The 21,601-nt window shown below is 39.6% G+C and overlaps 3 protein-coding genes across 3 annotated transcripts; 2 read left to right on the top strand and 1 right to left on the bottom strand.

Moving 5' to 3' along the window:
• The first annotated feature begins 1,228 nt into the window (after nucleotides 1–1,228).
• On the top strand, nucleotides 1,229–6,368 carry LOC125236927 (thioredoxin domain-containing protein 2-like). Its single transcript, XM_048143844.1, has 2 exons — nucleotides 1,229–2,696; nucleotides 6,358–6,368. The coding sequence occupies exons 1-2, from the start codon at nucleotides 1,229–1,231 to the stop codon at nucleotides 6,366–6,368; spliced, it is 1,479 nt and encodes a 492-aa protein (XP_047999801.1).
• Nucleotides 6,369–7,303: 935 nt separating this feature from the next.
• On the bottom strand, nucleotides 7,304–10,784 carry LOC125236926. Its single transcript, XM_048143843.1, has 4 exons — nucleotides 10,779–10,784; nucleotides 10,069–10,239; nucleotides 8,958–8,984; nucleotides 7,304–7,462 (listed from the first exon to the last, which is right to left on the bottom strand). Exons 1-4 carry the CDS (start codon nucleotides 10,782–10,784, stop codon nucleotides 7,304–7,306), a joined length of 363 nt encoding a protein of 120 aa, XP_047999800.1.
• A 2,848-nt stretch (nucleotides 10,785–13,632) lies between these two features.
• LOC125236925 lies at nucleotides 13,633–20,926 on the top strand. Its single transcript, XM_048143842.1, has 4 exons — nucleotides 13,633–13,743; nucleotides 17,309–17,405; nucleotides 19,984–20,088; nucleotides 20,730–20,926. The coding sequence occupies exons 1-4, from the start codon at nucleotides 13,633–13,635 to the stop codon at nucleotides 20,924–20,926; spliced, it is 510 nt and encodes a 169-aa protein (XP_047999799.1).
• The last annotated feature ends 675 nt before the right edge of the window (nucleotides 20,927–21,601 follow it).

Below are 21,601 nucleotides of genomic sequence, written 5' to 3'. Positions count from 1 at the left end.
AAGTCTATATGCATTCCATACATACTTACTACAATTTTCTTTTCATTGACAGACGAAGATACAAGTTTTTTTAAAAGTAGTGACGATATCTCACATTATACGTTCCAAAAATTTCGCTGCAAAAGTGCAAAAGTTGCTTGCAAAAGTTGATTTTGCTTCCCAAATAATTCATTGATTGTGCCAATCTGACAATGTAAATAATATATTTGAGTCAAGTTAATATTCTGTAATATTTTTTGTCTTTTCAGCTTTTAATATTTTCGCAATAATTGTGGTGGCCGCATACAACAGAGACGCTGGCACTGGCAAGTTTACTGATAAACTGTCTGGATTGTTTTGCGGCTGGAACCGCGGTGAGCCGCGAGAATGTGGAATGCAAGAGACACAGACAGCATTGTGTGGTACAGTGCAACATACGCAAACTTTTGGCTCGGGTGGTTTGATGCCACAAGGAGGAGTATGTATGGGTGCATTGATGCCACAGCAAGGAGAATTTATGGGTGGATTGATGCCAGAACTAGGAGTATGTATGGGTGGATTGACGCCAGAACAAGGAGCATCATGTATGGGTGGATTGACGCCACAACAACAAGTATGCTTGGATGGAATAATGCTACAACAACAAGTATGTTTAGATGGATTAATGCCACTAGACGTAACATGTTCGGATGGATTCATGGCGGCTGTGTGTGGAGCACGACAACAACAAAAAGCAGGTAACACGGGTGAATTATTGCAGCAACAAGCAGGATTGGGTGGACTACTGCAATCACAACGAACAGGTTGTGGTGGGTTAATGCGACCAGGATTACAATGTGGGTTCGACAGATCAATTCTACCACAAGCAGGATTGCCATATGAATTAGGTGGATCAACTCAACCAGAAATGCCAATACTGCAACGTGATTTGGGTAGAACAACAGAACCAACAGAATTTCAACCGGGATTTTATGACTCAGTGCCTCCACAGAAAGCTGGATTCCAACGTAAATGGGACGAGCCAATGCAGCCATATCAAGACGAATCAATTCATCCACAAAAAACAGGACGGCAAGGGATGGGTAGGACACAACAACCAACAGGATTTCAACCTGGATTGTACGACCCAATGCCAGCCCAGCAAGCTAGATTCCAACATGAAGGGGACGAGCCAATGCAACCATATCAAGGAGAATTGCAATATGGCCTAGATGAATCAATTCAACCACAAAAAACAGGACGGCAAGGGATGGGTAGGATACAACCAACAGGATTTCAACCTGGATTGTACGACTCAATGCCACCACAGCAAGCTGGATTCCAACATAAATGGGACGAGCCAATGCAGCCATATCAAGGAGAACTGCAATATGGCCTAGATGAATCAAATCAACCAAAAATAACAGGACGGCAAGGGATGGGTAGGATACATCAACCAACAGGTCTGGACGAGTCAATGCAACAACCGCAATTTCAACGCGCGTTATATGAATCAGTGCAACCGCAACAACGTGGTTTGGATGAATCAATAAGCCCGCAACAAGATGGATTCCAGCTTGGATTCGATGAATCAATGAACCCGCAACAAGCTGGTTACCAACGTGGTTTGGATGAACCAATGAACCCGGAACAAGCTGGATTTCAACATGGGTTCGATGAATCAATGAATCCGCAACAAGCAAGATTCCAGCGTGGATTCGATGAATCAATGAACCCGCAACAAGCTGGTTACCAACGTGGTTTGGATGAACCAATGAACCCGGAACAAGCTGGATTTCAACGTGGGTTCGATGAATCAATGAATCCGCAACAAGCAAGATTCCAGCGTGGATTCGACGAATCAATGAACCCGCATCAAGCTGGTTACCAACGTGGTTTGGATGAACCAATGTACCCGGAACAAGCTGGATTTCAACGTGGGTTCGATGAATCAATGAATCCGCAACAAGCAAGATTCCAGCGTGGATTCGATGAATCAATGAACCCGCAACAAGCTGGTTACCAACGTGGTTTGGATGAACCAATGAACCCGGAACAAGCTGGATTTCAACGTGGGTTCAATGAATCAATGAATCCGCAACAAGCAAAATTCCAGCGTGGATTCGATGAATCAATGAACCCGCAACAAACTGGTTACCAACGTGGTTTGGATGAACCAATGAACCCGGAACAAGCTGGGTTCCAGCGTGGATTCGATGAATCAATGATCCCGCAACAAGCAATATTCCAACGTGGTTTGGATGAACCAATGAACCCGCAACAAGCTGGGTTCCAGCGTGGATTCGATGAATCAATGAACCCGCAACATACAAGATTTCAAAGTGGTGTGGATGAATCAATGAACCCGCAAAGAGCTGGGTTCCAGCGTGGATTCGATGAATCAGTGAACCCGGAACAAACTGGGTTCCAGCGTGGATTCGATGAATCAATGAACCCGGAACAAACTGGGTTCCAGCGTGGATTCGATGAATCAATGAACCCGGAACAAGCTGGGTTCCAGCGTGGATTCGATGAATCAATGAATCCGCAACAAGCAAGATTCCAACGTGGTTTGGATGAACCGATGCAACAACAACCAACAGAATTTCAACATAAATTAGATGAGTCACCGCAACTACAGCCGGAAGAGTTGCAACTTGGACCGGATGAGTCAAAAACAGAAAAGAAAAATAAATCACGAAAGAAAAAAACACAAAAACAACATGGACCGGACGAGGGTGAGCCAATTCAAGAAACACAAACAGAATTGGATGCGTCGACGCAACCCGAACAAAAAGTCACGAATGCGTCAAAAAGAGCACAACGAAAAGAGGCGCTACTTAAATTGGTCTGCTCAAATATATCAAAGGCAGCACAAACAAAAGAGTCACTACTTCAATTGGCCGGCTCAATGTCTAATTTGGCAAAGCGACTCAAAAATCTAACACGATTACAAGAAATACGGGAGTCATGCCAAGAAACAGGGGTGTGCTGGTCAGAGCCGTCGCATTCACCGAGGCATCACACATGCAGTGCAATGGACTGTTCAAGGCGACCACATGAGTTAGAATTTCAATGTGGATATGATCAAACAAATTCACTAGAAATGCATCCATACAGACTGAATGTGAATACGGATAACTATTTTAAATGCGGCAAATGTTATCGCGAAGACGAAGATTCAGATCAATTTATTCATGAAAAATTTGAGACACCAATGTCTTCTGAATCTTATGACGATTCTGAGTCTGAGGAATCCACTCTAGACAGTCCAGATTCAGGTGGAATGGAGGGCCAAATTCGCCTTCGGAAACGTCGTGACTTAAGTGAAAACTGACAGACAAGTCTGCCGCTCTTAAAAATGTACGTAGCCAAATGCCTAACGCTTACGATAATATCGGTATCTAACGGTTTACCACAACGTGTTCTCGCGCACGAGTCTATACATCAAACGCGACTTCAAGTATGGACTCGCGGGCGAGAGCGCAAGTTGTGCTAAACCGCCTGGGTACGTAGACGAATGGCACAAACGCTCACGAAACGCTCGTAGGTATCTATCTCTATCGCTCTTGTGTATTGGCGTGACAGAGCTAGACTACCTCTCGTCGCAGTGCCATTCGACTGCGGCACCTGTTCCGTATTTGTGAACGGCGTTTAGCGTCAGCGATTGTGATTTCGGCTAGACCGGTTGGTGATTTTGGGCATTTTCGCGAAAACAATTACATTTTTTTTAAGGTAGGCATTTTTTTTTGTTTTTCCTACTCAGAATCACGAGTTCTTCGATCTAGGATGAAAAACGAGTGAGAGAGAAATGGTCCCAAAATGTTCTATTGTTTTGCATACTTTCCACTTTTTAACCGCTGTAAAATAGTAACGAAGTGGAAAAGAATCTTTTTTCGCGAAAATGCACTTTAATAGGCCTGTGTCGTTGTCGTTTGTTTGTTTACACTTGTTTTAGAAAAGGATTAGTTTAGATTTCGTAATTATGAAGAGTAATTTTAAAATGCTAAAAAAAACAGAAAGGGTAGTTTTAGGATAAAGTTCACTGTATTATTATGATTAATATGACACAAAATACGGTTTACTGACGATTCGCCAAAAAACGTTTCCCAAAGTTTCACATCCCAAACTATTATTCCCAAATTATCATTTCCCAAATAAACGTTTGGCAAAACAACTTATCGCAAATTGACATTTAGCAAAACTTTTTTTGGCAAGTATTTGTTTCCCAAAATATTTACTTGGTCAAATTTCATTTTACCAAATATTATTTAGTCAAAGGTATTGTTAGGCAAAATTTCCATTTCCCAATATATTGTAATTAAATGGCGCACTAGAAATTTGTTTGTTGATTTTATACTTTGTGTCCAAGATTTGTGTGAAATAATGTGTAGGTATGTCGTACTTTTTTTCCTCCTGCTGCAAATGTCAAGGATGACATTTTCACTTACATGTCCAGATACATTTTATTAAAAAGAAACCTTATGTTTTCAAACCCATTATGTTCTATTAATTTTTAATTAGGTACTTTAAAAAGCCATTTCCGGTTTGCTCACTGTCAACCTAACACGCTCCTCCTAGCTTCGCTCGTCGTCGCACCTAAACTGACCCTGTCGCACACGAGTTTTCTGTTACAATACTAATAAAATTATTACATTACATTTATGCCTTGTAATATTTATTGTCAAACGTGGTTTTGCATGGTGTAATTTGTAGAAACATTTTTTGACAAAATAATTTTGTCCAGTAATTAATTTGACAAAAATAAAGTTGAGCAAACTTTTCTTGTCCAACTGAAGCCTTGGGAATAAAACTGAAATTATCATTTGACAATTTTAAGTTAAATTTGGCAAAAAAATCTTCGGTAAATTAAATTAATCCCGTAGAAATGAAAATGCAAATGCCTAAATATTTTCGAAATATGCGATGTGAAATTTTGACCAAACATGTTTTTGGGATATAAGTTTTGCCATTAAAAACGTTTGCGAAATAAATTTTTGTCTAAATAAAATTTGACTAAGTAAAATTGTGCCAAATGATAATTTGACCAAATTCATTGCGAAACATACCTTTGCCAAACAATACTTTGGGAAATGAAACTATTGCGATATGATTATTGGGAAATGAAATTTGACGAAACGTTTTTTGGCGAAACGGCAGGACACCACAAAATACATATATTACTCTATTCTAGCTTTAGTAATAGGCTAGTTTCCAACTGGTCAAATCAGCTTCTTTTTAAGAACTGTCAAAACGATTTTCTAATATGGAATTAATTTGAAATACTGAGGAGTGACGTCACGGTCAATTCATTTTCTTTACTTATATCTTTCTTTTTGACTTATTAAATATAAATTATGTTTAAACATAACTACTGTCCATATATTTCTTCTAATTATGTGGTGCTTTATTTCGTGCACTGCATAAAATATTTTATTTTAAGTATAAGAAACTAGCCTTATTCTTATGATACCTACTGTTATTTTTGTTATTCTTAAGACATTCAATACCTTAATATACGTTCCTTTTTTATTATTAATTCGTTTTCTTTAAAATAGTATATTTTAAGGACCGCCTACAGTAATTGAGTAACTTAATATAAATTCTCACTTTTGATATCGTCATGTGTGATGAAAACTAACTATTACCTATGCGTGTGCGATACACAAAAACATGTTTTTTTACTCGAGATTTTCTTCATGTTTTCGTTCTTTTATTTAATAACAAATCCCATTTCATGTAGTATTCTGGCTGAAAAAACCTGAAACAAAAAAGTTACAGAATAACCTAACCACAAAATAAAAATTTCGATAACCCCCGACCGCGACATAGTGGACAGATTTTCATGAAACATGGCCAAGAACACTCCCGAGTAACTCAGCTTTCAGACAAAAAAAACTAAATCTAAATCGGTTCATCCGTTCGGGAGCTACGATGCCACAGACAGACAGACAAACAGACAGACAGACACGTCAAACTTATAACACCCCGTCGTTTTTGCGTCGGGGGTTAAAAAATATACATTACGATACTAGGGCGAAAAAAGGAAATTAATTTCCTTTTCGCACGTATATCGTACAACGTTTTTCAGTACAGATGGTCCTCTGAAGTTTAGATCTAACTTATAATGAACCACTTCTCGACGAATAAATATGGCGGCTTGAATATGTATGGGATAACGGTCCTCCATCCGATATCGGATCGTATAATGTGAAAACGGACTAATACGGATTATAATCGCCATCTAACTCAGAATCAACCAGTGGCGCCATCTGAAGAAAAAATAAAAATAATCGTTTTTTAATGGTTCCGTGGTAAAGTCGCCGTCAATAGAATTTGTGAACAATGTAAACAAACCTTGTAGTCAGAATGTCTTTGATTTCCTTTCTAACTCATCAGATACTGGCTAAATCCATGTGTTATTTAATCAATTCATATCACATTATGATCTTCAACCTTTAAGATAATAAAATTGTGCTCAAATATTGATATTTTATATAAAGGTTTGTTTACATTGTTGACAATTTCTATTGACAGCGATTTTATAGGCATAGGCACCTTTTTCTTAAACTTAGTTACCTATTTACTAACTCCCGACGCAAAAACAACGGGATGTTATAAGTTTGGCGTGTTTGTCTGTCGGTCTGTCTGTTTGTATGTGTCTGTCTGTGGCATCGTAGCTCCCAAACGGATGAACAGATTTAGATTTGTTTTGTTTGAAATCCGAATTAGTCAGGAGTGTTCTTAGCTATGTTTCGTGAAAATCGGTCCACTATGTCAGGGGTTTTCAAAATTTTAATTTTGTGATTAGGTTAGTTTACGGAGTTCTTCGGCCCCTTGCGGATTCGGGGTTATCAAAATTGTTTGCCAATGTATCATGGCCTGCTTCACCACAATGACATTTGTCGTCCGACAGTCACACTTCGCCGTTCATTGCCTGTTCAACAAAGATTGTCGATTTGTCACTGACTAGAGTCTGGCCCCGTGGCCGAATGGCATTTCTCCGACGCCAAACGCCGCAAAAATGTAATCTATCTCTATCGCTCTTGCGTATTGGCGCGACAGAACCAGACAGAAATGCCTAATGCCCAAACGCTTCACGATTTGCTCACGATTCGTGAGCGTTTCGTGAGCGTTTCGTGAAGCGTTTGTGCATTCGGCTACGCACACTGTTCGGAAAGTCGAGAGTCGTGAAATGTATGGGGCCCAATGGATTCCACGACTCTTGACCACAGCTCTTGACTTTCCGAACAGACTCTAATGATATTAAACTTATTTAGGTATCTAACTCAAAATTGACAGTGTCAAGTGTCAATGTGACTGTGGTCAAATAGGCCATAGGTTCTTACGTTTCAAAACACTGCAAGAATGCCCTGTTCCATAGACTGGAGAGTTTGTGTACTAGGATAGACATGTGGTCACAATATCGCCATTGCGCGGACGGGGCGGTCAGGAGTCCCACGATTTGTCCCTTGGCGCACACTATTGGGGCTCCGTACATGCCCTGGATAAATAAAAAATAAATTATAAATATGTGTATTATTGGTGGGGACAACACCTTACACAGATCAACTTAGCCCCAAACTAAGCAAAAGCTTGTATGTACTATGGGTGCTAAGCAACGATATACATACTTATATACATAGAAAACATCCATGACTCAGGAATGAATATCTGTGCTCATCAGACAAATAAATGAAATAAATGCCCTCACACCGGGATTCGAACCCAGGACCGCGGCTTAGCAGGCAGGGTCACTACCGACTGAGCCAGACCGGTCGTCAAATATGGATACAAAAATATAGTTATTGTAATCCATACTAATATTATAAATTATAAATCCATACTAATATTATAAATGGGAAAGTGTGTGTCTGTTTGTTTGTCCGTCTTTCACGGCAAAAGGGAGCTACGAATTGACGTGATTTTTTAAGTGGAGATAGTTGAAGGGATAAAGAGTGACATAGGCTACTTTTTGTCTCTTTCAAACGTGAGCGAAGCCGCGGGCAAAAGCTAGTAATATTATAAATGGGAAAGTGTGTGTGGGAAAGTGTTGTTTGTCCGTCTTTCACGGCAAAACGGAGCGACGAATGGACGTGATTTTTTAAGTGGAGATAGTTGAGGAGATGGAGAGTGACATAGGCTACTTTTTGTCTCTTTCTAACGCGAGCGAAGCCGCGGGCAAAAGCTAGTACATATAAATAAAATGTAATAGGAAATTCTTCCACGTGGAGGCGGTCAGTGGAGCAGGCTGGCGTAAAGTGGACTAGGCTGGTGGGGTCTTGAATTAAATAAATATTATAGGGCATTCTTACACCGTGTCTTGCGTGGGCGACCGGTCACCGTCGCGTCTCATACTTCCATATCGATAAGGTTTGATTTCGTATGCATCGCATCGCCGTCGCGCGACCATCGCGCGACCGTGGCCCACGCAAGCCACAGCGTTACACAGATTGACCGAGTCCTACCGTAAGCTCAAGAAGGCTTGTGTTGCAAGTACTTAGACAACGATATATATAATATACAAATACTTATATACATAGGAACATCCATGACTCAGGAACAAATATATGTGCTCACTGCTCATCACACAAATACATATATGCCCTTACCGGGATTCGAACCCGGGACCGCGGCGTAGCAGGCAGGGTCACTTCACGCTAGGCCAGACCGTACTCAAGGGCCATAGGCTTAGCAGGAACGGTCACTACCGACAGGAACCCACCAAATTCGTATTAACCCTTAAATGCCTGACCTTCATGACAAAGATTTATTCAAATTTGAATTTTGACACGCTGTCAATAGAGTCAAAAATGCATGGGCATATTTTTTTTAATTATGAGGAACAGGTAAATCATTTGACCACAATCTCACCTGATGGAAAGTGCCGATGTGAACAAAAAATGAAATGAAAATGAATGAATGAAAATGATGTGGAGATGTAGGTTAAATACTGACGATAGAAGCTGTTTGCTGTCTTTTAAAAAATATGTACTTACATGACAAGGCTGAGCTGTGTTATTTGGCTGTAATGTATAATTCAATTAATGACGTATGGAATTTTCAACGTATAGGTAATAATAATAAAACACTTTGTTTAACAAAGCATTACATAACACAGAGAAAAATGCGCGAAAAATACTGCCTAGGGCGTGACTTGAATTCGCAAACCATTTTATAATCTGGCAATGATCACATTATGACATCATTATGCGAAACAATATCATAAATACAACAAGGGTGCAAACTGAAAAGTTGTATTTTAACGCCGAGTTGAACCACGAGCTAAGTGAGTGATTCGAGAATTGAATCCTGAGCTTGGCGAGTTTTTCAACACAAGAGAAGTAAAATACATTTGCACTCGTGTGTAACACAAAACTTTTCCCCTCCCTATAGCAGAAAAGTACAGTTAGCTGCGGAGAAAAGTAGACACCCTTGCATAAAAATTGGATGCAAGGGGGTCTACTTTTTTCTGCAGCTGACTGTACAACGCAAAAAACGCGATTATTGCTTCCAGTAGTTCCACAGATGATAAATCATTTATTCCCTCACTAGCTCGGAAACACGTGTTTTGTTCTTTAATACCAGTGGGTAAAAACGCATTTTATCCACTAGTGGATAAAGTAATTTGACCTTGAATATAGTCATTTTTCTGCTTTAAAATTGATAAAAGTGAGTGAATCTAGTGATGACGATGATTTACCACCTGTGGAACTACTGGAAGCAGTGATAAACGCGTTTTTTGCGTTGTAGTTTCCTCGCTATAGTGAGGGGAAAAGTTTTGTGTTACATTCGGGTGCAAATGTATTTTACTTCTCGTGTGTTAAAAAACTCGCAAGTTCAGGATTCTATTCTCGAAGCACTCGTTTCGCTCGTGGTTCAACTATTGAATCCTTTCACTTGCTCGTTTTTCAATTCCACACTCTGCGTTAAAATACAACTTTGCACCCTTGTATAACAAATAACTATTATCACTAGATTCACCCTCGATTTTATCGATTTTAAAACAGAAAAATTGACTATATTCAAGGTCAAATTATTTTATGCATTTTTTAAATTGTTTTAAATAAAACACGTGTTTCCGAGCTAGTGAGGGGAAAAATAACTTACGTCTTTGAAACACATGACATCTTCGACGCTCCTCAGATGCCTCACATTTGCGGTGTTCTCATAGGTCGTCACCAGCTCTGCACAGGTCTTGTCCCTTTTATCTACGAGCTGCAAGACCTGGTGCCGCATTTGACGGTGCAGGAGCCACCACTGCTCAGGAAGATTCCCATCCTGGAATACAATAATGAATTGATTAAATGGTACTGTCAGTGCAAACAAGTCCTAATAGTGTTTTATGCAACAGGCGTTTAAAGGAGGTCAAAAAAGACGAGTGGCTTGGGTTACAATTTGAGGCGAAGCCGAAAATTGTTATTAAGACACCACGAGTATTTTTTTGACTCCGTTATAAAACACCGTTGCATACAATACTTTTTCTACGACCATGCACTTAGTTTTTAATAGTTTTCTTGAGTAACTTTCGTCAAATTCACACTGTTTCCTGTATTTTGACGCAATGGTTTGTACTGGCAGCTCAGTTGCCCAAAGCCTTCCCGCGTACGCGCGCAGTATCGTTATAACAATGCGTTGCCATGGTTACAGAGCCAAACAATGCGTTTTCAGTTATTTAGATACTGCGCGCATGCGCGGAAAGCCGGCGGACGCTGGCTTTTGGGAATAGACTTTTATGTAGGGTTTTAAAGATCTATGCACGACGCTGTAAATGACGAATAACAGTTCGGGAGTAGAAAAAAGTGATTTAAAGTTCCTGCCGTCATAGTCATTAATTACGAGAGGTGTTGTATTATATACTTAATGTATTAAATATATAATTTTTAATTCTTATTGATAAAAATGAGTTGTAGTGTTGCTTTACACGATAAAAGTAGGAATCAAATGAAATAGAGTATTTACTGTGATATTAATATAATTTCTGTTGCGCAATGATAGTTTTTTTTTCAGTACAGATGCTGCTTTTTCTAACGCAGTAGTGCGAGCAAATCAAGCAATGATTCATTTCTTGTCTGGTAGAAACTCTTAGCTTAGATTTAGGTACTGAAAATCGTCGTACGATACACGTGCGAAAAAAACATTCACAACTCGTGTCGAAGTAAAACACTCCCTTCGTTCGTGTATTAATTTATCGCTACTCGTATCGATTTTCCTCTTTTCCGCACTCGTATCTACAAGTATTTTGTTTGGGTTACAAAAAAAACACATTATTTACTCTACTACGTTTTATTTATGTCTCTTAACATTACAAATTTGTAGACACTTATCTATACAAAAATCTTGACTTAAGAAGTACAGATCGCTGAAATTAATGTTGATAGTAATATTAATGACGACTACTTCAACAAGTGTCAATTGTGAAATGCCGCAAAATACTAGTTGCTCTATAGAAAACCATAATAATATGATCCCCGATCCTTTACAACCCAGCAGCTCGGTACGCACGTTACAATTTTTTTTTAATCTTCTTTAGTGAGGGCAACTGAGTACGACGGCATATTTAATTGTTTATAAAGTTTGAGGATACCTGGAAAAAAATAATACATGAAGCCATTTTGAAAATATAATAAATATTCACTGCTTTCGGTCACGCGTGTACGCTGCGACCATTTTGCGACCGTTTGTCGACCGTTTGGTGACCGTTTGGCGACTGTTTTTTACATGGAATATTACCGTCTTAATCCATATTTTAACAACTTTATTGGTTTTCTAGGCATTATTTTTATTATTTCAGTATAGTATATGCACCGGAGCACTAAAACTTCACCAATCAATATACATAACACGCAAACACCGAGTAGTCAATAATATTATTACTGGTTAAACTGAGGTAAATTGATGGCGCGTTGATAAATTTAGGCTTATTTTATGAAATCACTCGAACAATTTAATTGGCCATGGTAATTAGCCCACATTATATTACAAATGCAAACAATATTTTATCTTTAACAAATTCTTACGCCATTACATTTTAATGTCAAATGATTTTATTTCTTTTTTACTTTGACGTCTCTGACAGTCGCCATTTGAAAAGAATGAAATGAATGAATGATTTTGGGAAAGTAGTCGCCAAACGGTAACAATGTGTGCACGCGTAGTGCACACTTCTGTCACTTCTGTGACCATTTGTGCCTGTTACCAATCGTCCCCATTTGGGCCGCCGCGACTAAACGTCGACCGTACTGCGACTAAGCATTGAGACCCGAAGACCTGTGTGTACACAAAATAGGAGGATTTGCGTAGGAACGGCGATCGATTATGGTTATATGGGTTATACGCACTAGTGCGAGAAGCGGTTCGTTAATTTATATGCCAGGTCGAAACCTCGGAGGCTCATCTGTACTGAAAAACGTCGTATGATACGAGTGCGTAAAAAAGGAAGTTCGAAACGAGTGGCGATAAATTAAAACACGACCGAAGGGAGTGTTTTAAATCGACACGAGAATACTATTATGGAGCAGTATTAACTGACACGTAATATGCAAACTTAAGTACAGTTTAACTAAAAAGAATAGAGATTTAAAAAGTGGCAACATCGCAGTGTCTTCCTGTTTTCTCACATTATATTGATTTGTAAAGCCCGCTCCAGACTATACGCGCGAATCATGGCGCGACGCCGCGAACGCGAGTGTGGATTCGATACGCAGAAAGTTCCACACTAAAGTAAAATCCACAATCCTACGGACTAAATTGACAAATGACTGACAGATAAAGTGTTACCAGGAACAGCAAAATAAAAATAGTGAAGGGTATATGTCGATAACAATATATCGACAAGTTGCAAAGTACACATAACAGACTAGTTTAAATCAAGAATAAGTATATTAGTTTCAAATAAGAGGGACACATTTTGGTTTGTTCGATTTTCGAGGTAGTAGATGTTTTAAAGCATAAAAAGGTTTCCGAGCCTGTAGGTAAAAAATAAAATACTCTTTCCGACGATAACTTTACTAGTCTTTATTATAAAATATTGTTCATTCCCAGTCGGTGTATTATGCTTCCAATTTTATCACATATCTATGTGGATAAAGTACCCGTCACGCTTTGGCAAGTATATCATAAATATCTATGTAATATTCATATAATATTATTGCTGGTGTGAAATTAAAATTTAATTTCTAATTAGAGGTCTACAGTACTTTTGATCTGTCGAAATCACTGAAAAAGTTATTATATTGATTAGCAAATCAAATTGCCAATTTGATTGTCCGGTCTGGGTGCACCTTAAAACTACGATGTAATAATAATTTTAATATCGATGAGAACGACACTGGCCAAACTGTGGCAACATTTGTTCACACTTGTCAATTTGGTCCTTAGGTTTGTGGATTTTACTTTAGCGTTCGCAGCGCGGCGGCGCGCCGTGATTCGCGCGCATAGTCTGCAGCGGGCTTAAGGGGTGAGACTACGATGTTGCCACTTTTTAATTCCTACTATTTTTGGTCAGGCTGTACTGTTCTATCAAGGCGGTTTGTTTATAGAGGGCCTACCGCGAACCACGCGCGAATAAAGCAACACGACACGTCGAACAAGTTTCGCGCCTTCGCGGTAAGCCCTCTTTAACTTGCAAGCCATATACTTGCAAGTGGCGACCTCTGAGCACAGATTGGAGTAATGTCCCCTAAAATTATGGATGCTGATGTTTGTTTTGTTATAGGTTTTAATCACTTAGTGTCCTACGGCGGAAAACCAGAATTACCTCAAGATGGAATCTTTCCATTCATTGTAAGTTATAAAAATTAAATAAAACGTCTATAGTTTTCATGAGAAATTGTAAAATAACCTAACCACAAAATTAAAATTTTGAAAAAACCCCCGACCGCGACATAGTGGACCGATTTTCATGAAACATGGCTAAGAACACTCCCGATTAACTCAGCTTTCAGACAAAAGAAAACTAAATCTAAATCGGTTCATCCGTTCGGGAGCCACAATGCCACAGACAGACAGTCACACACATACAGACAGACAAACAGGCAGACAGACAGATAGACAGACAGTCAAACTTATAACACCCCGTCATTATTGCGTCGGGGCTTAATGAACGCTGAGTAATTGGGCATTTGATACAATTAAAATCAGTTACCGATTCGGCTTTTACCCTTCGGCTTCGGCTCTCATCGGGATCGCATAAGTGCGAGCAAGATAGATATAAAACCCCAATCGTTAACTTATGTTAATCGTACTGTACCTATTTTGAAAAAAACCTTGTTCCTTTCATCAAATTACAAGATTATTTATTTAGATTGTAGAAACCCCTAGATAACGCATAGCATATGTGACGTCATCATGGTTCCATCCATAAGTTTTCCATTTCGACAATATACTCGTATTATTAGTGATAATGTAAGTGACACACAATACATGGATGATAGGAATAAATAAGGCTAGGTACGCACTACGTGCGATAAGGACGCCTGTTGTTTACCTCTGTAATATTTATTGTAATGTGTGTGTTCCTAATTATGTAAATTCCTGAGGTTGTGCAATAAAGTGGATTTGTATTGTTGTATGTGGCTAGCGGTAAGCGGGTAGGAACGTATGGAACCGGAGCCGCAAATATTGTACTACGCAGGCGGCTAGCCTAGGGATGCAAATAGAAAAAAAAAACAAACGTTTTTTTTTTCAGAATTATGAAAAAAAAACATGAAAAAAAACGAGCACCATTGTTTTTTTTGGCATATAATTAACCGGGCAACTAAAATATTAAACGGGAAGTGAAGTCGGGCATACAATAATATAATTTGGCTGTGTTTTAATATTGTGGCGACAAAAATAATATATGAGCCTCAAATATTAAGCATCATTATTATTGAAAAAACGGCAGCAAATTTCAAGCGACAAAAATATTTCCGAGGAACATTAAACAATACTTTGGCGACTAAAATAATAATTGGCACCTAGTATTGTAAAGCGTAAGATTCTTAATATTTGTAGTCATATAGATGTTAGCACCTAAATAATTATACTTAGCTCATCGTTTAAAGTAGTATTTAAACTGCGGAGGCAACTAAAAAAATTAATGGGAAGTATGTCTTTTTAAAAACACATATAAAATCATTTTTTTATGAAAACGGGTTGATGGTAGCTACGTACCGATGGTCTCATCGGAAGATCAGCGCTGGAAGTCACCAGCAACACGCTAAGGTGAGGCCATTTCGTGGCACTTCATTCCTTTCTGTCTTGTTGTTATTATGTGTATTTTGTATTGCCTGTGTTCACGAATATATGTTTATTCTATTCTATTCAAACATCGTATTTGCGACCCGTAAACCACGAGTAGTATTTAAATATCTCGAATCCGGAAGACTACGCTGCGCTCAAAAACTCAGATAATTGATGTGGCTCGGAAAGCGGCCAAGTTAAAGTGGGACTGGGCTGGCCACGTCTGTCGCATCGGCGGATGACTTATGGGCCAAGACTACCACGCAGTGGGAGCCCCTCGAGTCAAATCGAGGATCCGGCAGACCTCGTCGGCGATGGCGGGATAACTTAGACTCCTTTTTGAGAGACTGGTCAGTTGTCGCACAAAACCGAGAGGAATGGAAAAAGAGGGGGGAGGCCTTTGCCCAGCAGTGGGACACAATAGGCTCATAATAATAATATAAGGGAACGCGTACCATATCATTTTATAATAAGTAGATACACAGCAAAAAGGAGTGTATAACCTTCTAATGGGTCGGTAACGCGCATATGATATCCCTTGAGTTGCAGGCATCCATAGGTTAAGGTGACCACTTTCCATCAGGCCGATCGTATGCTTGTTTACCACCGACATGGTATTTAAAAAAATACCGTGATAATCGTATAGTATAATATTAGAGGTACAAGAGCAGAATTATTTTCTGCTAGCAGAAAAGTGGGTTAAGGTTAGATTATTTTTTTAGTACAATATATTAAGTCCTACCAAATTTGCTATGGCATAATTCTTATAGGTACTTTGTATGAACAAAACAACGATAGCAAAAAAGATATGAAATACAGTCCCAGAGGCACCGTTAGGTACGACGACGAGCGAAGCGAGGAGGAGTGTTAGGTATTTTGCAAGCCTCATTATCAAAACAGAAATAGGAAGAAGATGGACAATTTTTTACTGCCTAAATATTATGCAAACAAAAATCTACGGAAATTCTCTTAATTTAGAAGATTATTTTGCTCATTAACATTATGCCAGCATAAGATTCGATATTATAAAATTTGCGGAACGATTTATGAAAAGGCATATTCTGAGTAAGGTTTTCCTGCCAAAAAATGAATCTTTCAGAGTGATGTTAAGACTGCGTAAGACCGACCTTAGATTCGATAGAGTAAACGTCATGAAAAGTTAAATTCATTGTATAGAGTCGAAGTTGCCAGCACTCCCAAACAACTAATTTCTTACCCATAAGTATAATATTTTGTCGACCATTATATTTTATAAGAGTTCTTTTTTTTTATTAAAATGACAGCTCAGGTGATGAGTGCCGATGTATAAATTTTAAATGTACTTTTTATGTTAATTTGGTATATAAATATTTTAAAAGAACTGTATATTTTATATTAACAGATAGCCGTTTTCCGATTAAACTGTATCTCTTAAATTGTTTCCAATATAATAATTCAGTTGCCAAATAAATACTTGGTACTCGCGTCTGATTAAAACCGTAGCCGTAATGACATTAAAATGCTACCTCATATTTAAATAATTTGAGGCCCCATTTTAGTCGCCAAACTATTATTTTTGATACCCATTTCTATGGTTATTTAGTCGCCCGGTTAAATACGTGCCGTTTTTTTTCTAAATATGTTTTTTTCAGATGAACAAATAATTCGACAATAACGGTTTTTCGTGAGTTGTAACGTGTTTCGATAACAATAACGTATGTACGTTATCGAATGATGTTTATCGAATTAAAATGTTTTAATTCGATAAACACTCAGTATACAAACGTTTATTGGGGAATCCCCGACGCGGCGTGGAGCGTGGAGAGGCGGTGGTGTTACCAACAGAAAACAGTGATAACTACCAACTACAGATTTCGTAAATGTTACTTTTATAAGACCAGAAATTAAAGTTATTTGAAGAAATTCGTTTAATAGTTAACATTAAGTCTAAAAAACCGTATAAAGTATTAACCGCTTTGCAAATTTTGAGATTTCGTACTTTAGAAAAAACACATACCTACTCCAGAAAAAAAAACTGTTTTTTTTTTCTCGGTTTTTTTTCAAGCCAGAAAAAAAACCGTTTCTTTGCAATCCTAGGCTAGGCGGTTAGTGCGTACATAGCCTAAAGACATTTGTTGTATTTTAGGTATACTTTGAATCTCGGTCTCGAGGCATCTGCGTGGGGTCTCTGGTGTCCCGCGTCGTCGTACTTACAGCTGCGGTGTGCGTTACCGGACCTAATGGTAACTTTTACTAAAGTCTACCTATTGGTGACCAATGTAACCTCATTTGTAGGGGGAAGGGCATATCGAATGATATTCCGCTTTGTGTGGTAGGGCACAGCACAGCGGATATCATCTCGCTCGAATCTAGAGCAGAGCCCAACTGGGGTAGTACCTCAGCTTTACAGAAGACCGCAGCCAAATAGCACTAGAACCTACTCATAGTGTTGTGTTCCTGCCGGTGAGTAAGGCTGCCAAAGCTCAACGAGGGTGCGGTGTGCTGATGACGGGAGGACTTACGGAACTGACTTATGCCGTCTATTGTCCTTTGCGTCGTCGGCAACCCGAACCCTCCTTGGAACTTGTGCACTCCTTATTACTGTGTATTTAACACAGCAAAAGGGAATGTACAAGTTTCTAATGGGATGGCAACGCGCATGTGACACTCTTTGAGTTGCAGGCGTCCATAGGTTAAAAAAAAAAATAGGCGTGCACCGGAGCGGGGTGCGTGGCGAGCGTGTCAAACAATAGGGATGACGACTACATTAAAAAAACCGGCCAAGAGCGTGTCGGGCCACGCTCAGTGTAGGGTTCCGTAGTTTTCCGTATTTTTCTCAAAAACTACTGAACCTATCAAGTTCAAAACAATTTTCCTAGAAAGTCTTTATAAAGTTCTACTTTTGTGATTTTTTTCATATTTTTTAAACATACGGTTCAAAAGTTAGAGGGGGGGGGACGCCCTTTTTTTTCTTTTAGGAGCGATTATTTCCGAAAATATAAATATTATCAAAAAACGATCTTAGCAAACCCTTATTCATTTCTAAATACCTATCCAACAATATATCACACGTTAGGGTTGGAATGAAAAAAAATTTCAGCTCCCACTTTACATGTAGGGGGGGTACCCTAATAAAACATTTTTTTTCATTTTTTATTATTGCACTTTGTCGGCGTGATTCATATACATATTGGTACCAAATTTCAACTTTCTAGTGCTAACGGTTACTGAGATTATCCGCGGACGGACGGACGGACGGACGGACGGACGGACGGACGGACGGACGGACGGACGGACAGACAGACATGGCGAAACTATAAGGGTTCCTAGTTGACTACGGAACCCTAAAAATGGCATTCTGTTTAGCCCGTCAGTTAGATCGTCCAAAAGTACTGAACACATCTTTTTCACTTTTTCTAATTAATGAAAAAATACAAAGATATAGCATCAAAGTTCCGGAGATGGGGCTTGTGACGTCACTTCTAAAGTAAAAATTGTACCTAAGCGTGACGTCACGCGGAACTTCAACGCGCTGTACCGTCGTCATTTTTCATTTACGAGAAAAAAGAAAAAATACGTGTCTAAAACTCTAAAATTCTTTGATAATCTAACTGACGGACTAATTAGTATTTTTTTAGTCGTCTCGCCTATTAAAGCTCATACAAGTGTCCTGGGGAGTTACCATGACGTACTATAAAGACGTTCAGTTTAGGTTGAGAGAAAGGGACACACCTATATAGCAGTTACATAGCTCCGTCCCTCTCTATCAACCTAAACTGAACGGCTTTTTTAGCACGTCATGGTAACCCCCCAGAATGCCACAGCCACGACATTGGTCTAAGCGCGACAGCGGTGAGCGGCAGCCATACGTGCGAATGAAAAGTCCCATCGCTGTGTCTCGCTCCAATGTATGGCCGCCGCTCACCGCTGTCGCGCTTAGACCAATGTCGTGGCTGGGCCGGAACTCCTGAGTCGACGCTGCATAATAAGGTGGACGCACGCTTGTTCGCCTCGCTGCACGCCGCTGCCGAGCGTTCGCTCCGAGCGTCAACTCAAACCTTACACTAACGGCTCAGCCACGACATTGGTCTAAGCGCGACAGCGGTGAGCGGCGGCCATACATTGGAGCGAGACACAGCGATGGGACTTTTCATTCGCACGTATGCCTGCCGCTCACCGCTGTCGCGCTTAGACCAATGTCGTGGCTGCTCGTTCATCGCTCAACGCATTGGCATTGCCATGCAACGAGGTAACGCGGCCAGTCTTATGGGCCCATTAGAAACTGGCAGCGACTTGGAGACATCTGCAGATGCTGTTAGAAGGTAAAGTTAGGTTTAGTTTACATAGTTTTAATATGTTTTTCACAGAACTAGATTTAGATAGAAGAAACAAGCTCATCTATTTGTCCTAGCGTTATAGGGTCCTAGCGTGTCAGATTTTGTACTGAAATTGTGATTGAATTGTGATGTGATTTTAAATATGTCTCACCCCCTTGAGTGTTCATATTTTTTGTGTTGTTGCAATTAAATATCACGTAACAAGGCATTTTGTATGTTTTTGTTGACTTCAAGTTACAAAAATTGGCGCCCGAAAGCTACAAGCTGCGAATAAAGACGGACAACTCCGTGAATTTTAGTGACTTCGTTTGACACGCTAAGTAGATACGTTTGCTTGATCTATGGTACCTATAATATATATGACATCTGTGATGTTTTTATTGTTTTACCTGAGCTCTTGCATTGCGTGTATTCTACCCCCTTTTGGGAATACAGGCATGAGTATGACAATACATGTGAATACATATAAATGTTTTCTTTTCAGGTGAATTAGACGACAAGCGGCCGATCACCGTAGTTACTGGGACTAACTACCGACACCCCTCAAGAGGCGTTCGGGTGCAAATCATCAGAGCCGTGATACCTAAACGTATGGTATAATTTTATTTAGAGCTCCATAGAAATGCAACAGTTTCATAAACTGAAATAGATATCATACATGAAAGAAAAAACGACAAGGCCCACTGGAGGCCGAGACGGGAAGGTCGCGGGTTCGAACCCCGGCGGGTACTAATGAGTTTTTCGGAAATTATGTGCGAAATGTCATTTGATTTTTGCCAGTCGCTTTCCGGTGACACCGGTTCCGTGAGGAAACCGGACTAATTCCAAAAAGGCCTAGTTACGCTTCGGGTTAAAAGGTCAGATGGCAGTAGCTTTCGTAAAACAATGCCTACGCCAAATCATGGGATTACTTGTCAAAGCGGATCCCAGGCTTTCACGAGCGGTGGCAAATGCCGGGATAACGCAAGGAGGATGAGTCAATATTAGGAGCATTCCACGAGAATGTCGCTTACTACATGCAATTCTTCTAATACTTGTGAAGTCGCTAAGAAAGCGAAGTTGTATCTGACAACCTTTCATGACTTGGTTAACAAATTAGCAGCATTTTTCGAACTTTACGGATTGATTGAATTAGGTAGCTCGTACGAGGCAAAAGTACGTCGTAAGTGACATTCTCGTGGATTCATTATAGGATATTAATTTGACTGGCTTAATCTACATTGTCCCCAGTCCCAAAAGACAGCGATACAAGAAAGCAGATGCTGGAGGCGTCAGTAGCTCTGCTCCTGCTGAGGAAACGTATTCCTGACGCCATGGTCGAGCAGCCTCTCAGGGCCATCGGCATTGACTACACTGAAGACTTGACTGGCTCAGAGTGCGTCACAGCTGGGTGGCATTTCATGTATGCAGAGGTAGTCCATACTTAATATTATAAATGGGAAAGTGTGTGTCTGTTTGTTTGTCCGTCATTCACGGCAAAACGGAGCGACGAATTGACGTGATTTTTTAAGTGGAGATAGCTGAAGGGACGGAGAGTGACAAAGGCTACTTTTTGTCTCTGTCTAACGCGAGAAGAAATAGTAATAAGTTGTTTTTGCAAAAATTTCATTTTTGGAACAAGCTTATATCGCCGACTGTACCTTTCTTTCAACAGTCATCCACTGCTTTGCTTTCCGAGAACCCCTTACTCGATGGCGATACGACGTTTCATAACAGAGTTCCTATGACCACCTTTCTGCTCCATCATCAGATCAGCTCCATGATACCATAATATTGCATGGTCACGTGATTACCATACGTGTGTAAAATTTCAGCTCAATCGGAAACCGGGAAGCTGGTCAAATTTAGCTTCTACGTTTTGACACAGAATATATAATAGTACAAGTACAGAAGGCCCACTGCTTTGATGTTCACGAAATGCCGCCTTTTTAAATACCTATAAAATTCTAACAAAGAAACGAGCCGCACGTGCGCAGCGTCGGATGATAGGGTTGCCTATGGATTAAAACGAATTAATTCTCAGATAAAATGTTATACTATATATTCAAGTCTTGACTACTTTCTAGGTATATATACAGTATTTATATATTTTTGTTTAAGTC

Source organism: Leguminivora glycinivorella, chromosome 20, assembly GCF_023078275.1.
Source record: "Leguminivora glycinivorella isolate SPB_JAAS2020 chromosome 20, LegGlyc_1.1, whole genome shotgun sequence".
NCBI lineage: Eukaryota > Metazoa > Arthropoda > Insecta > Lepidoptera > Tortricidae > Leguminivora > Leguminivora glycinivorella.
This window is presented reverse-complemented; position numbering and strand designations above follow the sequence as displayed.

Bases quoted from the DNA above. Each gene is read 5' to 3' on its own strand.
- LOC125236925 (XM_048143842.1), top strand. From the start codon at position 13,633: ATGTCCCCTAAAATTATGGATGCTGATGTTTGTTTTGTTATAGGTTTT. The intron at 13,744-17,308 runs GTAAGTTATAAA...GTTGTATTTTAG, and splicing joins ATGGAATCTTTCCATTCATT to GTATACTTTGAATCTCGGTC. The intron at 17,406-19,983 runs GTAACTTTTACT...TTTTCTTTTCAG, and splicing joins GTGCGTTACCGGACCTAATG to GTGAATTAGACGACAAGCGG.
- LOC125236927 (XM_048143844.1), top strand. From the start codon at position 1,229: ATGGGTAGGATACAACCAACAGGATTTCAACCTGGATTGTACGACTCA.
- LOC125236926 (XM_048143843.1), bottom strand. The intron at 8,985-10,068 runs GTAAGTTATTTT...TATACATTACAG, and splicing joins ATGTCATGTGTTTCAAAGAC to CCAAATAACACAGCTCAGCC. The intron at 7,463-8,957 runs GTAAGTACATAT...TTATTTATCCAG, and splicing joins ACACAGCTCAGCCTTGTCAT to GGCATGTACGGAGCCCCAAT.